Raw genomic sequence first — 17,891 nt, forward strand, 5'->3', positions numbered from 1 at the left:
GACAGTATCACAAAGACAGACTTGTTACGCCAATGCTACTTTTTATTCACTAACAACACACAATGCCATAGTTTATGAAGTGGACGCACAGGTATCCCTGCAGGAATGATTAGATTTAACAGCAGGTGTTTTACATGCTTAATTGTGGCCGAGTAATAGTGTTTGTAGGCAATTTGGGTGATAAATCCATACCGCCTGGATACAAGGGACTGGAAAAAACATGTCACATTTTTGTTGCATGGATTTCATCAGGGTTTGCTACTTACCTAATCATTCAGCAGTGATATAGGAATCCATGAGTGCAATGGTGTTTATTTTGATAAAATTGACCTTTTTCACGTTGCTCTTCCTATTGTCTGGAGGTATGCCTGCAGCCTCAACATATATTTGCTAAATTGCCTTCATTTCAGTCATCTTGCAGTTGAAAAATGTTTTCCTTTATAAACGTGTCCAAGCTGGAAGTGCTGAGCCGGGGGTAGGGCTTGGCTCTAGGAGCCAGTCCATGAGCCATCAATGGATTTGCCACCAAATAATTGACACGGCGAAAGTAAATGAAAATGTAGTGGTGTTCGCTACTTAAAATTCATCCCTAACCTTTGCACCCCACCACTTTCAAATGTCAGCAGCCACCACTGGTAGTGACAGGATTGAAGGCAGGGCAACCAGAGATATAAATTCCTGCCCTCTGAACCCAGCTCGGCCCCCAAGGAAGGGCTGCTGCATTGAGGCGGGCCCTACCCCAGAACGGAGCCTTGAGACCCAGGGCCCTGTTACCGGCTGAGGGGAAGCACCTGTTAGCATGAGCCCCTAGATTTGGACTGGTGACTCCTGTGGCACTTAGTTGCCAGTAGTGGGACTGCCTTGTGGGTAGTGGACCCGGGAGGTGTTGTGGACTTCTTGCAAGTTGGGCCTCTGCTGGTCATAAGAGCCCCTTTGCCAATGGGAAAAGAGAGAATCACACAATGTGCAGGTGAAAATCAACTCAATGTCAGTGGATGTACGTCTGCTACGGGCAGAACTACAAAAGGTGGCACAGCGCTCCTTGAAAACGAACAATAAGTGCACAAACTCCAGGAAGAGGTGGCCACCCTCTGGTATGCAGTTGCCAGATTGACAGCACAGACGCAAAAACTGGAGATGCGGTTGGAGGATGCAGAGGGACCATCCCGCCAGAGCAACCTGCAGTTCATGGGATTTCTGGAGGGTCCTGAGGGGAGTACCCCAGACCTTTTTCTTGAACAATAACTTTGTAGTGTGCTGCTGGGGACAGCCCTCAACACGGTCTTTGTGGTTGAGCGTGCTCAGGGGGTACTGGAGCCGCCTCCGCTACCTGGAGGACTACTGAGGACTGGGATGTCATCCTGCATTCAGTGCGTCAGACAGGGGACCCTGTCTTTCAGAACCAGACAATCTGCATCTTAAGAGACTGCACACAAGGACTGCAGAGCTTACCTCACTCTTTTGGAGGTGTCAAGTAAAAACTGAAGGCAATGAGTCTCACCTATATGCTGCTTTTTCCTGCAAAGCTCAAGGTCCTCCACTGTGGGCGTTCCCACTTCTTCACGTCACTGGAGGAGGTGTAGGACTTGGCAGAAGTCCGAGTAGAGGGCCGGGTACCATCACAGATGGTGAGGGGACCATGGGAGTGGTCGCAGGGATGGCGCTGTAAGGGATCATCAGGACATCAGTGCAACAGAGACAGGAAGATGCTGAGCTCCGTAATGAGGGTTGTGGTCTGCCAGGATGAGACACTCGATGTAGAGAGCCAGAGATTGGAGAAGGTGGCGGCGGAGATGGCATTGATGGAGACAGTGACATCAGGTAACTCTTGCATGAGTTGCTCAGGAGTCGTTGATGACATGGTGGAGGTGCCCTGAGAACTGGATGGTCCTCCCATCCCATCTTCTTGTTTTGTATTATTGTTTACTGTGTTGGTTTCATTTGTGATTTATTTCCTGGCTCACCCGACGGAGTCCAACGCACTCACAAAGATATTGGACATAGGATCTGACATGGGCCTTATCTCGCTTTTGTACACAGTAATGAAATGGAATAGTCAAGTGAACATGAAGAGGGTTCATATGGGGTGGAAAGGAGGGGGAATGGAAACGTGCATGAGCTCAGGTCGGGACATGGCACAGTTTAAACTCACACATTTATTTTACCTGCATCGTGCCTACCTTACGCCACAATGACTACAAAGGATTTTCCCAACTAGAGCCAATTGGTGCCCCAAGTGCAGTGGGCCCCCGGCACACTTCATAATATGGCATGAGACTGCCCCAGAATAGGAGACTATTGGACGGAGGTGGTAGACAACCTGTGCAGGGTGACGAGCACTCGAGTAGAGAGAAAGATGTGGCACTGCTTGCTGGGATTGTTGGCGACCCCTGTTAAGGGGAGGAAGATGAGGTTTCACTTTGCCTTGCTGGGTCTGGTATTAGCAAGGAGATGTATTACAATATATGGGGCTAGGCCTACGCCACTGTCACCAGATCGATGGCTGGCGGACCTCAGGGAGTGAACCGTCGCGGAGGAATGGAGGCTGGAAAATGTGAGAGATGATGAAAATGCAAAGCTTGACCCGAAGACCTGGGGAGAAATGCTGGAGAGCTTGACAGTGGATGATCAGAGGATCAAAGCAGATCCGGACACCTCAGGAGTGGGATACAACTGGTGGGTTAGACAACAGTGAGAAATGGATTGAGCATCAGGCTGTGGAAAGCAGTGTGTGAGCAGAGCCAGGTGTCGGGGGAGGAGAGGTAGAGGTCCTACCTACTGTGTGTGGGGTGTGAATGATGCAGGTATGGGAGAGTAGGCAGCTGTGTCTGTGTCTTATAAGTGGAGGGTGTGGGGGGTTGCAGAAAAAGGAATGAAATGGAATTCAAACTAGGCAGCATTGGTATTAAGCAACCCCGGGAATTAGCAGCACCAGCAACAGACTCCTAATAAAAGCTTTGGGGAGATGCACTTATTATTTTTACAAAATAAGTACTGCTTCTGTAATCAGCTAGAGAGCCAACCAAAGGACAGCTAAATGCTATCCTCTAAACGTGCTATGGATATTGGTATTGCAGTGTCACCTCATTCTGTAATAGAAAGGGGCATATTTATACTCCGTTTGCGCCGAATTTGCATCGTTTTTTTCTACGCAAATTAGACGCAAAACTAACTCCATATTTATACTTTGGCGTTAGACGCGTCTAGCGCCAAAGTTCATGGAGTTAGCGTCATTTTTTAGCGTGAACACCTTCCTTGCGTTAATGAGATGCAAGGTAGGCGTTCCCGTCTTAAAAAATGACTCCCAGGCATGTGCGTGGTATTTATACTCCCGGGCAAAAATCACGCCCGGGAGTGGGCGGGGCAAAAAAACCCGCATTTGCGCCTCTTTTTAACGCCTGGGTCAGGGCAGGCGTTAAGGGACCAGTGGGCTCAGAATGAGCCCAGAGGTGCCCTCCCCTGCCCCCAGGGACACCCCCTGCCACACTTGCCCACCCCAGGAGGACACCCAAGGATGGAGGGACCCATCCCAGGGAAGAAAAGGTAAGTTGTGGTAAGTATTTTTTTAAAAAAAATTTTGTGGCATAGGGGGGCCTGATTTGTGCACCCCTACATGCCACTATGCCCAATGACCATGCCCAGGGGACATAAGTCACCTGGGCATGGCCATTGGGCAAGGGGGCATGACTCCTGTCTTTGCTAAGACAGGAGTCATGTTAATGGCGTCTGGGCACCCCAAAAAATGGCGCAAATCGGGTTAAGACGATTTTTTTGCCTCAGCCTGACTTGCCCCATTTTTGGACGCCCAAACGCCATTTTTCCCTACGCCGGCGCTGCCTGGTGTACGTCGTTGTTTTTCACGCACACCAGGCAGTGCCGGTCGGCTAACGCCGGTAACGCCATTCAATAAATACGGCACCCGCATGGCGCTTCAGAATGGTGTTAGCCGGCGCTAATTTTTTTGGCGCAAAACTGCGTTAGCGCAGTTTTGCGTCAAAAAGTATAAATATGGCCCAAAGTGTGCTACAAATTGCCATACTAATATCAAGTGTGCCATCACACATTTTAAGGAATAGCCCACTCTATGTATGCAGGAAAGGAAATGGTCGTGAACTATGGGCCAGATGTATCAAATGATTTTGCACTTGCAAACTGCGAAATCGGCCATTTGCGAGTGCAAAATCGTGGTCTGCAATGCATCAAAGGCATTCGCAGACCACAAAATGAAAATCGCAAAAATTGTGATTTTCTGCGTTGCGACCTGGATTTTGCGAATCGCAATTTGCGATTCGCAAAATCCAGGTCGCAAGGCAATTCTGCAAAAAATCGCAAATTGCGATTTTTCGCAGAATGGTATTTTGCACATGCAAAATACCATTGTCTGCAACCAGGTGGTAACCTGGTGCAAAGTTTTAAAATGCAGTAAAACTGCATTTTTAAATTTAATATGTAAAGCACACATGCCCCTGTGGCATGTGTGTACTTTACATGGCAAAAAAAAAGATTTGGGGTGCAGGAGAGGGGGCCTTAGGCCCCCAGCACCCTGCCCTTTCGCATTTCCCAAATTGCGATTTCTGGTTCAGAAATCGCAATTTAGGAAATGCAAAAAATTCGCAGCTATGGGCCAACAGGCCAACAGGCCCATAGCTGCGAATGGGGCCAGTATCGTAATTTGCGATTCGGTAATTGCATTTGCGATTTTTAAGAAATCGCAATTACCATATCGCAAATGTGATACATGGCCCTTTGCGAGTGGGTAATTGCGATTTCTTAAAAATCGCAATTACCGAATCGCAATGGGCCAGAATCATACATCTGGCCCTATGTGCTGAATGAGTTGCCAATAGTGTTTACAAGGCAATAGGTTAGGTTTGTATTTTAATAAGTGCCTTGAGACACCCAAAAGAATATCTTGGTGTTTGAGTCACACAAGAAAACAGGCGCAAAAATTGGATGTAGAGGAAAAGAGCCAAGATCTAAGGAATTTTTTTTATCCAGTGTTAGAGGTGAGTGCATTTTCTCATGACATATAGCACTTCCTTTGCTCTTGATCTATAAGTGAGGCATTAATTGCAATGATCCTACAGTACAGCCATTTCTAAAGCAGGTTGGAATGGCACACCTTGAAACTGAAGATGGCTCAAAACTTCAGTTTCAAAACTAAACCGAACATACCGCATCAATACATTCTGAAATGCCATTTCATTTTACTACTTTCACTAAAACAGCACATGAAGACTTCCAGGCCAAACATAGGATCAGAGACTAGATCAGATTTGAACAACAGAGAACCCAACTGCTTGGCACTGCCTAGTAAATAAGTAAATATCAAATAAACGTACAACTCTTTAGATTTCGCTTATGTAATCTTTCATCACAAAGCCATCAAGAATCATCGTCCTCACTCCTAAATTTGCAGTTACACAGCACTCATAATCCTTTGTATTTTTCAGACAAATCTGTATGCTACTGTATGAAACAATGTCAGTCATCACTTCGTCACTCATTAAGCTTTACAAAACTAAAACTGAAGATCTAAACCCAAGGGTTCTGTTATTTCCTATTATGTGTTCTTTGTAAGTTGAATCATCTGCTTTTCACAAGTACAGAAGCCTTATGGACATCAGGATTACATTAAAGTGACTGCTCTCAGGCAAATCTCAGACAGTCAACTTAGCTAGTGTCCTTCCCAACTATAAAACCATAAATAAATGAGACACAACAAGATATCCCAATACCTCATTAATTTCCAGAAGTCATACCCCGGGATTCAGACCATCCTAGAATAAAAGCAAACTTTTTAGAACATTGTGGCCTCATTCCGACCCTGGCGGTCATGGACCACCAGGGCCGGGGACGGAGGAAGCACCTCCAACAGGCTGGCGGTGCTTCAGGGGCAATTCTGACCGCGGCGGTAAAGCCGCGGTCAGAAAAGGGAAACCGGCGGTTTCCCGCCGTTTTTCCCCTGCCCCAGGGAATCCTCCACGGCGGCGCTGCAAGCAGCGCCGCCATGGGGATTCCGACCCCCTTCCCGCCAGCTGGCGGGAACGGGTGTCGTGGGGCCCCTGGGGGCCCCTGCATTGCCAATGCCACTGGCATGGGCACTGCAGGGGCCCCCTAACAGGGCCCCATTAGGATTTTCAGTGTCTGCAAAGCAGACACTGAAAATCGCGACAGGTGCCACTGCACCCGTCGCACACCAGCAACTCTGCCGGCTCCATTCGGAGCTGGCTTCATCGTTGCTGGGGCTTTCCCGCTGGGTGGGCGGGCGGCCTTTTGGCGGTCGCCCGCCTGCCCAGCGGGAAAGTCAAAATGACCGCCGCGGTCCGGTCTTTTGGCGGTCTCTGCCCGCCGGGGTCGGAATGACCCCCTGTGTGTGTTGAAGAAGCAGTGGAACTCTTACAGAGTATACAAAACTAGCTTAATTCAAATACTAGCCATAGCACATCACCTCCCATCATCAAGGCTATGGCATAGCCCTTTTGGAGCCACTGAGATGGCTTAGGTCTGTTTCACAACAGTTGAAGGTGCTGTAGCCTATTCCTTCTCAAGATTATGATTTGGATGAGATTGATTGATCGTTTCACCCAGCATAGAAGTGTATAGACGAGAGCATCAAAACTTTGCAATAATCAATTCAAATAACAGTTTAATTCATTTAGCCACACGAAGAATACTCCAAGCTGAAATAAAGTCCAAGGGTGTTTATTACACATTAAGGCTCAGAGTAACTGTTACAAATGGAGTCTCTGGTTGGCAGTCAGTCTGCACTCTGTCCAAGCAGGGACCCACACTCTAGTCAGGGTAATGGAGATACACACACCTAGGATAACCCCTGTGCCCCCCTTGGTAGCTTGGTGAAAGCAGTCAGGCTTATCTCAGAGGCAACGTACACAGCTCTTACACAGTAACAAAGTGAAAACACCACAAAAGGACTGAACACCAGGTTAGAATAATAGACAATATGTATGTGAGTAAAACAAGACCAAAACAACAAACATCTACCATACACAAGCAAAGTTATGAATTTTTAAAGATTAATGTAACGCTTAGAAACACAAATGCTTTGATTTGGTGATATTACAGAGTCGTGGTAGAGTTGTTCCCAACACTCCGATGCCAATGGCACCGGTGATGGAGGCGCACGGACCCCCAGGTACCTTACCTTGGGAAAATGAGAAAACAAGCCAGTGCACGTTGTCGGGGATCGAGGTGTCACTGAATTCGGTGCGGCATCGGTTTCGGTGCTGCGGAGCAAAGGAGCGGATGTGATGCTGCAAGGCGTTGGGTCCTTCTTGCGGAGCTGTGGAAGTGAGGCAGCCTCGGTGCGAAGCATCGGATCCTTGCACTCCCAGCGGGGTCGATATCCAGCGGTCACGACATGGTGTGGCAACCTCACAGGGTTGCGGTCACGCCACGAGGCTGCTGGTGCCGTGGCAGAGTCGAGTGTCACAGATGACAGTGACACAGCACTTCGGAACTCACAGAGTCGTGGAGTTCAGTGGGGCTGCGGCATTGTCGGGCCTGTGGGGTCTTCGCACTCCTGTGGAGACCACGGTTTCAGCTGCATGCGGCGTTAGAGGATCAGGCAGCGGCATCAGTCCAGGCATCGTCGAAGTTGGTGTACTTGGATTTCTTGTTTTTTTACCAGCTTTCACTCCCAAGGGTCCAGAAGCTGGAATAGGCACCACTTGGCGAGTTAGAGTACACAGCAAGTGAACCTAGAGACTGGTAGGTAAAGTCTTTGTTGTCCCGGAGACTTCTTAACAGGAGGCAAGCTCAGTCCAAGTCCTTGGAGAAACTTCACAAGCAGGTTACACAGGAAAGTCCAGTCTTTGCCATATCTAAGGCAGAATCAGCAACTGCAGGCCAATGCAGCAAAGCACACACAACAAAGGGGTAGTACTCCTCCTCCAGCTCCTTCTCCTTGGCAGAGGTTCCTCTTGATCCGGAAGTGTTCTAAAAGTCAGGGATTTGAATCCACTACATATTCCCAGTTCTGCCTTTGAAGTAGGCAAACTTCAAACAAAAGTCCCTGTTGTTGACAAGATCCTCCCCTGCCCAGGGCTGGCCCCAGACACACAACAGGGGGTTGGAGACTGCAATGTGTGAGGACAGGCACAGCCCATTCGGGTATAAGTGTCAGCTCCTCCCTCCCCACTCTAGCCCAGGAGACTCATCAGGATATGCAGGGTATACCCCAGCTCCCTTTGTGTCACTGTCTAGAGGGAATTCACACCAGCCCAACTGTCAGTATGAGCGAGATGTAAAATACACAAGCAGGCAGAAGCACAGAATGTTTAAGCCAAAAAAATGCCCACTTTCTAAAAGTGGCATTTTCAAACTGAGAATCTAAAAACCAACTTTACCAAATGATGTATTTATAAATTGTCAGTTCAGAGACCCCAAACTCCACATCTTTATCTGCTCCCAATGGGAAACTGCACTTAAAAGATATTTAAAAGCAGTCCCCATGTTAACCTATGAGACAGATAGGCCTAGCACCAGTGAAAACTGAATTTGGCAGTATTCCACTGTTAGGACATATAAAACAAATCAGTACATCGCCTACCTTTAACATACACTGCACCCTGCCCATGGGGCTACTGAGGGCCTTCTTTAGGGGTGCTTTACATGCAGTAAAAGGGAAGGTTTGGGCCTGGCAAGTGGGTACACTTGCAAGGTCGAATTGGCAGTTTAGAACTGAACACACAGACACTGCAGCGGCAGGTCTGAGCCATGTTTACAGGGCTACTTATGTGGGTGGCACAATCAGTGCTGCAGGCCCACTAGTAGCATTTAATTTACAGGCCCTAGGCACCTCTAGTGTGCTTTACTAGGGACTTTCAAATATGCCAATCATGGGAAATCCAATTGCACATACAGTTTACACAGAGATCACTTGCACTTTAGCACTGGTCAGTAGTGGTAAAGTGCCCAGGGTACAAAAAGCCAGCAAAAACAAAGTCCACCACACAGTCAAAACATAGGAAGCAGAGGCAAAAATACAGGGGAGACTACACCAAGGATGCCAGGTGTAACAGTAACATAGATGATTCTCAAAACAAGACTATAAAGATACAGAATCATAATAGGTTTTCCAAAACCTCCTAAAGAAGTTCAAACAAACTAACATCAGCAAAACTAGATATTCAATGACCGCTACACATATTAGCAATAAGAACATTTGAAAAGGAGGAAACAAACACTGTCTAATTTTGTTAAACATTTGGCAATACAAATGTTGCAATTTAGAAACCTGGGCAAGTTGTAACCCTATGAATGAGCAAATCCATGTAAAGATGTGCTGGGACAAGCATTTGAGGAAACAAATGCCACAACACAAAAAGGACAAAAGAATTTGGAAAAAGGAAATCTGAGGAAACAGGTAACTAACTAAGGTTTGCAAAAAGTAAGTAAAAAATGAAAACGTCAGCAATTCAGAAACTCAAATGAGATTAAGCAAAGTGAATTAAAACAACACATTCATTTTTGCATTTAATACACATTTGACATTCTAAACTATAAATTCTATATTAGTAAGCTCTGTCAGTGTCCATGTTATAGTAATTTCCAAATGAAATGACTCTGTTAACCCATTCATGTAGCTTTAGTGCAGAACTACATTATCTACATTCGCATGTTACTTTTAAACTACCTCTTTAATGAAAGCTATTATCGTTTTAGTGCAGACCATTAATTAACATCATGATTTACAACATAAAGCAAATTACCTGATTAAATGAAGTTTAAAGGCTATACAACATCATTTTCTACTACTGACCTATAGTGAATGTACATTAATATGGCTTTTCAGTGCCCTACTCTACAATTAAACTTTTATTAGTTTGATTAACAAAACGCATAGATTGTCACATATAGTTGATCAAGGTGACATTACCTTTCAAATCTCTGACTTCTCGATCAATACTGTGGCATATACATTAAAGTCCCTAATGTCAAAAACGTCTCCTACATCATCAAAGATAAACTAGAAAATATATTGTGGAACTGAAGGCTTGTGTTATCTCACAAGGACACACTCACAAAAGAAACACGCTGTCCTCACTCCCTCAATGTAAACACATTCGGACAAAAATATCTCACGTAAACTTCTATCAGAAGAGGAAAGCAACTCTGCAAAATCTGCTTGGTACATTTTTGAACACACCATTTGTTGTGTATCAACCATCAGTGCTTCAGACTTCTAGCATGTTCTGCCAATATGAATATGATAAGTGAATTGTGCATTGCATGGCATTTACTAATTATTTGTTGGTGCATTCGAAACTGGGAATATTTGTTTATTCACCGAACATTCAAAATGCCACTCCTCCTGCTTCATTGTGTTTAGACGATTTCGGTCAGTTTCAGATTATATGGAAGCATTTGAAGAATTTCAAAATAATTTGGTCGGGTAGCACTAACATTTCTGTCACAAGTTTAAGCCCAAATGAAGCAATTAATGTGTTTGTTACATTTGTATGAGTTGTGACTGATACTTGTGAGTTTGGAGGGTTTAGAATCCCAGTTGAGCAGAGACCAATTAAATGCTACCTGAAATTCCAAAGAAAGTCCATGAGCAACTGTTAGCTAGTTAAAATCCATCTCTGCACAAGGGGCTTGTTATCACGTAATGCACTGAAACATCCCAGGAAAACGAGAGGCAATTACATATGTGCTCTTCTGTACCAGTTATCAGTATATCAGTACCAAATCCAATGTCAGCTAGTCAAGGAGCTAAAGCCAGTGAATGGTTCAATTGTAAACAATAAGTTGTTCAATCAGTTGAAAAAAATCCTACAATCTCTCAGATTCACAATGTTTTTTAAATGCAAATCACCCTCCCGTTTAACTAATTTTCTAAACTTCCTAACACTTGGATTGGTATGCAGAAATGTGGCAAAGTGGGACACTTTAGCAAGGTTAAAAATAGATGTGTTATGAGGGGGTCAAAGATGAGAGAAGACAGTTTGGTACTTCCCTTTTCCAAAATTAGTACATAACAAACGTGAATGAATGTCATCTCACCTTAAATCCACACGTCTTTGCCATTGCTAAACTAAGCATATCAGAATGGGATGAAATTATTGACAACCTCGAATATAAACTGGGTGCAAACAATACTTCCGCTCTATTTTTAAAACTCAAAATTAAGGCCTTAGTTTCCTTTTTCGTTTGGTCAGCCACGAATATCAGTGTTTTTCAGCCTTTTATCGGTATATCTGTTTAATAAACTGATCACTTGAACTCTGTTATGTGAAACTAATCAACCAAACCTACTTGATGAAAAGAACTTACAGAAATGTTCCATTTTTCTTTGATGATAAAAGGATGGTGTGCTCTGACGATTCCCGAGAGACCTTTCCATGGAACCAAGGCATGGTCTCATGGGCGGTGGTTGCTATCAGCTTCTCTAACTGAGGCTTTTGACTTATTATAGCTTGTTCCAGGGCTTCCCCCTAAACATAAGAAAAATAATAGAAAAAACAGTTACACATGCATATAATTAATAATTAAGTTTAGGTTAACCATAAAACAGTGAAACACAAGGCGAAAAGAGATGTCTGTCTCTTCCAAAATCATTCAGAGCCCACTTTACATCAACTGTATGATTCACTGAAATAAAAAAAAACTCACTCCACGTAAATATAGTTATTCCCTCCAACTGGGCCTAATTTTTGGATCATTACTAAATGTCCATATTGTTTTAGACATCTGCCTGCATAGACACTCATCCAATTAGCTAAACATGGTAGTTCACAAAATCCAGTCTACATCAGAAATACTATATATAATACATTTATATAATTCCCCTATTTTAGTTTCTTATACATTGTGGAGTGTCAAACAACCCTTTACATTCCGTTTTCTGTTCACTTCATCTTTTATAAAAATCACTTTACATCCTGAAACGACACTTAAATGCAGTGGAGGGGCAGTGGATGCTCTCTTAGATTCCAATCAACTGTTCCAATGAGCTTACTTTACATCACACACTGCACTATCCTCCAGGGCATTATTAGATCATTCAAAAACGTGTTTCAACCCTATATTAAGGGCTCAGAAAACATATGTTAACAAATCACCTTGCATATTGATGACACAGTCAAGACAATGGCTCATCATAACCTCTTAACAATCAAAAGGAATTAGAAGGAGAATGTGCAATTTAATAACTCAAAATAACATTGAACCAGTGTTGGGACACACTCATTTGATTTTCCCATTGGACATCTTTCAAAAACTCCTTCTGATATTCCATCGGAATCTGTGTAGACATGAAGAAATCTTCCATAAGGAAGTCAATGACAAATTTTGGCCAACATCTGGCACACTAATCCTAATAGTGATGTGGGAGTCTACATGCTAGACCTAGTAAATGTTATCACCAGTTTGTAGAACAGCTGCCTTGCTTCATCAGCACTTTTGGTACAGATTTAATTTTACTCAGGTGTAAAAAGAGCCGCTTCTGGATGTCATCTGCCACCAAGATTTTCTAAGTCTCAAGTTTATTGATGACATCCTGGCATATCACTACTCAAAAGTCTACAACAAAGAGACCATCATGAATATGTGCAAGGAAAAAAAGACATCTGACAAGAAGTTAAAAAAATATAAACTCAATCAGATCACTCTGATATTTAATGGCTGTGAGAAAAAGGATTATTAGTTGAAGTGGATGGTAGTGCTTTTCAAGCAATAATGGCACTATTCCTGACTGACCAGCTCCGGTTAGGCCTCAATAACTTAAATCTGAGCTCAACTCTTGGTATCGGTAGTACAGACCAGACAGGTTAAACTTAGGAGAAATGTGTAAACCATTTATCATATACCAAATAGTTAAAAAGTAGAAAACACTACACAATAAAAATATATCTCTAATTTATAAAACTAGAGACAAATGTTATGAAAAAATAGACACCAAAACAACAAATATTGAAGCATTGCTACACGGGGATGGGAAAACCAGCCCCAGAATGCTCTAGGACATTGGGAGGGTGACAAGAGGTGGCCCCAGCATCCTGCTGTGCTATAAAAGAATTTACACCTACCTTCTATGCAGGATGTATTGCTGCACGAGGACTACCAGTCCCAGAATCTGCTAGGACAAAGGGGAGGTCTTAAGGAGGTAACACCAGTGGCCTACTAGGCTATAAAGTCCATTACGCCTGCCCGCTGCACAGGACATGCCCGGGTAATGCCTGGGCCAATGGCGAGCCTGTGTTCATCTGTCTGTGAGTAGAGGAGTTTGGGCTGGGCCCTTCCCATGGTGCTGCACCCCCTTTCCATGTGATAAACTGTTCTTCCATTACATTAGCTGTAAAGTGAGATTTGTTCCCTAGCTGGGCATACACATTAAAGCCTTTTCACTGCCTTGAATTACTGTGACTAGTGTGGCAACAGCTTGTATGGCACTTTACCCACCTGGATTCTGACTGGTCTAAAGAGAAAGAGGGGAAAAAAGCCATAACACAGGCAAATGCAAGCTGGGGAGATCCAATTCAACTAAAGCCAAAAATTCCATCCTTGATGGATTTACTGAGCGGCCACGAAGAGTCATTTATAAAGAAATACTACTTGCGGAGCAGTGGCTGTCACTTGTTGTTGACAGCTCGACACGCCCCTACATATTACCCTAACAGGTTCATCTGTACCAACAGGAGGAGCCCAGAGCAGCAGCCCTGAAGCTATTTTCATCAAGAGTCAAACTCCTCCAGCCTATCTCCCTCCAATGACAGTTATTTTGCCTCCCGTGCACAGATCACCACCTGCTAAGCAAACGAAGCCAAGGTAGCAGTTAAGACTAAGGGACACCATGGAGGACCCTTCGATGCTGCAATCCTGTGACACCCCTGCTCTTTCAACCTCTCCTTAACATATTATGATGCCAATTACCTCCTTACTCGGATGACTGATACAGTCAAACTAATTTCATCCACTAGCATCCTCTCAGTGCTTGCTCATTTTATGGCTACTGAAAGAAAGCTGTTAGGGATCACAAAGCCTGGAATCAGAGAAGGGAATTCCACCTTTGCAACTCTGGGCACACAGACTACAAACTCCTTTGGGCACGCACAAGGCACTTTTGCACCCCTGTACAATTTCCCACCAAATGGAGCCTGTAACCTTATCCCAGATGACATCAACTTATCCTTATCTCGAGCCCCTTCATCAATCCCATCTATTGACTGTCCACCGAAATATGCCTGCTCTGGATAACATTAGAGGCAGCTTATCTGTGTGTTATGTACCTCCTGCTTCTTGTACCTACATTGTTGTCTCAGTCAATGTCTCTAGACTTCAACCCCAGGTGACTGAGAGTACTGATCAGTTAATAAAGGCCACCCATTGGCTACATTCTAATGTTCATCATAAAGCCTGCTTGTTTTCTGATATATTGTTTGCTTGTCAAGTGGAATGGGTGGGACGCAGGGTTAAGGAATATGAAGAGGATTTTATGATTGTTAATTTTGCCAAACCCTTTGTTGCAGGGGCATTGATAAGATCTTCCTACTTGGGCCTCACTCGGCAAAGTGTTGCAAAGGTATTGCCATGAGGTTACCTTTATAGAGATTTGGAAAGAAGGTGTAGGGACTGCCCCTAAGACATCAGAGGGTATGTCCTTTTCCATGTTCACTAACAATCATTGTTCTGGCCTCTCTGGGGAATGTAGTAATGATTGACATAAAGGCCCACTCCCAAAGCTGAAATTGGCATTGAAGCTAATGTAATGGGTATTATGTTCTCCAAACCTCTTGTCAATAACATGATTATGGGGGTAGGCCACAGTCAGCTACAAAACTCCCATTAGGATTATCCTGCCTTGAAAAAAGTGTAACGTTGCTGAGTTGGAACAAAGCTGAGCTTGCCACTAAAGTTTGAAAGAAGAACTGTGTGGATCTTATCTCATCATATGACACTGTACTACTACAGGAGACCTGAACCCTTAGGGACTTATTCTGTGAAGGGAGAGTTTGTTTTTCTGTCCCTGCTTCACCATCTGCAATGGGAAGGGCATGTGCTAAGCTAGCTGTATGGTTTAAAACCACCCTTGGTTGTATTATATTGCCCATTCCCACGACAACAGGCTAATTCAGGCATTTCAAGTCAAATGGTTTAGAAACACATAGTTTTGTCCTTATTAATTTTTATAAAGACAATTCTTCCACTAATGATAATCTCTATTTTGTATTCCTTTTTTATTTTAATGGTGACCTTGAAATATAGGCTCAACAACTGCCATGAATATCATCTTTGCATGGTATTCAATGCAAAACTTGGATACAAGGTGGAAGGTTCCAGTGGACGGTAAACCTGACATTTTGGCTCGCCCTTCTGCATTAAGGACTGTAAAGGGTCGATGTTGTACCCCTAGTTGTTTAAGTATGAACTTTGCAATGTGTTTGAAAGAGCGGCACCACAGTGGTTATTGATTTCCTCATTCAACGATGGGCAGGCAGATCAATAATTCATTACATCTTTTCCAGTAGGAACTTTCTCAATAGTATTGTGGATGGGGTTGTTCGCCTCAGAATCTACAACAATCACAATCTACTTTTCATTATTCTAGAATGCCCAGAGAACTGGTCTCGGGTCATTGCTGCGGAGGGTGTGGACATCCACCCAGGAGGAAATGATCCAAGGCTGGTTTGAAGGACTGCCAACTTGACACATACCCAGCATAGTCTTTGTGGAGATAATCTGGGTATGCTTAATGACTATCTCAATCAGACTCTGGGTTCAACCTGTAGTGTGGACACCTTTTTGGCCTGCGGACACATTATTAAATCTTACTTTTTAAAGCAAAAATAAGTTATAAGACAGCTGACCATTCCTTGTTTGACAAGGCATGTAGGGCGGCTAATAGATGCTTGCATAGAGCCTTATAGTCTACTCCGAAGCACCCGGTGGCTGTTGCCACTTTCGAATATCATACAAACTGACTATTAGCAGGAGGAAGGCAGAGCTTGGGGAGGAACTATGGACCACCCTGGTTACCTCCTGCAGGACCAGAAATACCAGTCAGATTGGCCACATTGTCAAAGATATCAAACTTTTTAAAGCTGAGAACAATTTGATGTGTGCCAGCATCAGTGCTGATGCATGGGTGGATCATTTTAGACAAGTGTGCCACACATCTGACGTAGCCAGTGAGGATTCTGAAACCGGAGTACCATGCATTTCCCTGGGTATTGAATTCTCTGTGGATGAAGTAGCTGAAGCCATTTGTGAAAGCCCTATGCACAAAGCCTCAGGGCTCGATGGAGTATCTATGGATTTATACAAGCTGGATTTGGATTTATGGGCACCTATTTTTTTACAAATCATGGTAATTTAGCTTGCATGACTGGCCTGCCTGAGTCATGGTGCTCAGCCATTATTTTCACTATTTTCAAAAAGGGAACCAGGCATCCCCTTGTTGTTGTAGTCCAATTTCCCAATTTGATTCCGATGTGATAGTTATTGGCAATGTTATCCTTAATAGAATTATGTCATGGGTCACTGATAAATGAATTAATTGTGATGTGCAATACAGCTTAAGAGCTGGTTTGGGCACATATGAACAGTGCCTCAATTTGTATCTAGTAGTTGCTAACATACAAATAGTTAAAAAGTGGCCCATTCTACTGAGCCTTCATTGATCTGGCCTCCACTTTTGATAATGTGGTTACATTCACCTTATGGGATAAGACAGAATCCATGGAGGTAGAAAGTGGTATGGTGTCTTTTTTACATGCCATCCTCTTAGATTTTAGAGCCTCCTTTAGATTTGGGACTAATGGTGAATGCACCAAGAGTATTGGCCAGGGTTGAGGTGTACAGTAGGGATGTCTTTTTTATTTCTTTTATACATCAATGCTCTGGATTCTACCCTAGTTCGAAAGGGCAGGGACATACTAACGGTGACTGGCTGCCATGTCCTTGTCCTTCCAAATGTAGATGAGGCTGTTTTACTTTGTAAAAATGTTTTTGTGTTGTAATTATTTTATTAGCAATAAAAGTACAAAACAAAAACATAGTGGGGAAAACATGGAATACAGACTGTAAGATATATAATACAGTACAGTATACATATATAGATATATATATATATGTACATGGTCCCCATATTTATTCGCAAATCGTACAAACCACAATGTATGGGGGATACTATAGGTTAAGCATCATCAGTCGTAGTCCCATACTTACTAAAGGTTAGCAATATTAAGGGAACAAATAAGAGAGGGAGGGGGAGTGGAGGCGCAGTATGTCATAGGATGTGGAAGAAAGAGATAGAAACGGGGGGAGAGAAAAAAAAGGGGGTGGTGGTGAGGAAAGTAGGGGGTGGGAGGAGTGTAGATGAGGCGACGAGTTCACAGGGTATCACAAATGTAAGCGAAAAGGGCAATGCGGCAATAGTATGTTGGTACAAGGACTTCAAGAGGGTGTGAGGTAAATAGCTAGACATTTAGACGACTAGGCAATATGCCGAGCTATCAGGGGAAGGGGAAGGAAACAGGAAAAGACGGTGGGTGGGGGAGGGTATGGGGAAGATGGAGGGGAGAGGGGGAAAGAGAAAGGCAACAGTAAAGAGTCCAAGGCTAAAAGTCAGAGGGTAGAAGTGAGCAACTAACGTCCAAGGGTACAGAGGCGAAAACAAAATAAGGAGGGGGGATGGGCGTGGGTGGTGAATAAAAAAGAGGGGGGACAGAATGTTGGGGAGAGGGGGGAGGGGGTTGAGGAGGGAAGGCTGGGGTAGATGGGGAAGAGATATAGGGAGTGCATGTTGGGGGGTGGAGGGAGTGTAGTGGGCAAGTGTTCAAGAGTGTGTGGGAACAATGGAAGGGGGGAGAGAGGGAGGTAAGGTACATAGTTACAGGGCCGTGGGTAGTGCCATAGACGGATCA

The 17,891-nt window shown here is 44.1% G+C and overlaps 1 protein-coding gene across 9 annotated transcripts in view; it reads right to left on the reverse strand.

The window, feature by feature from the left end:
- SYK (spleen associated tyrosine kinase) overlaps positions 1–17,891 on the reverse strand; it is a 596,672-nt gene that overhangs the window by 375,335 nt on the left and 203,446 nt on the right. For all 9 annotated transcript variants that reach the window (XM_069227459.1, XM_069227433.1, XM_069227445.1 and 6 more), the window contains one exon: positions 11,302–11,462. In XM_069227459.1, coding sequence (XP_069083560.1) covers positions 11,302–11,462 — 161 coding nt within the window. The remainder of the gene's footprint in view (positions 1–11,301; positions 11,463–17,891) is intronic.

This window comes from Pleurodeles waltl, chromosome 1_1 (assembly GCF_031143425.1).
Source record: "Pleurodeles waltl isolate 20211129_DDA chromosome 1_1, aPleWal1.hap1.20221129, whole genome shotgun sequence".
Classification (NCBI taxonomy): domain Eukaryota; kingdom Metazoa; phylum Chordata; class Amphibia; order Caudata; family Salamandridae; genus Pleurodeles; species Pleurodeles waltl.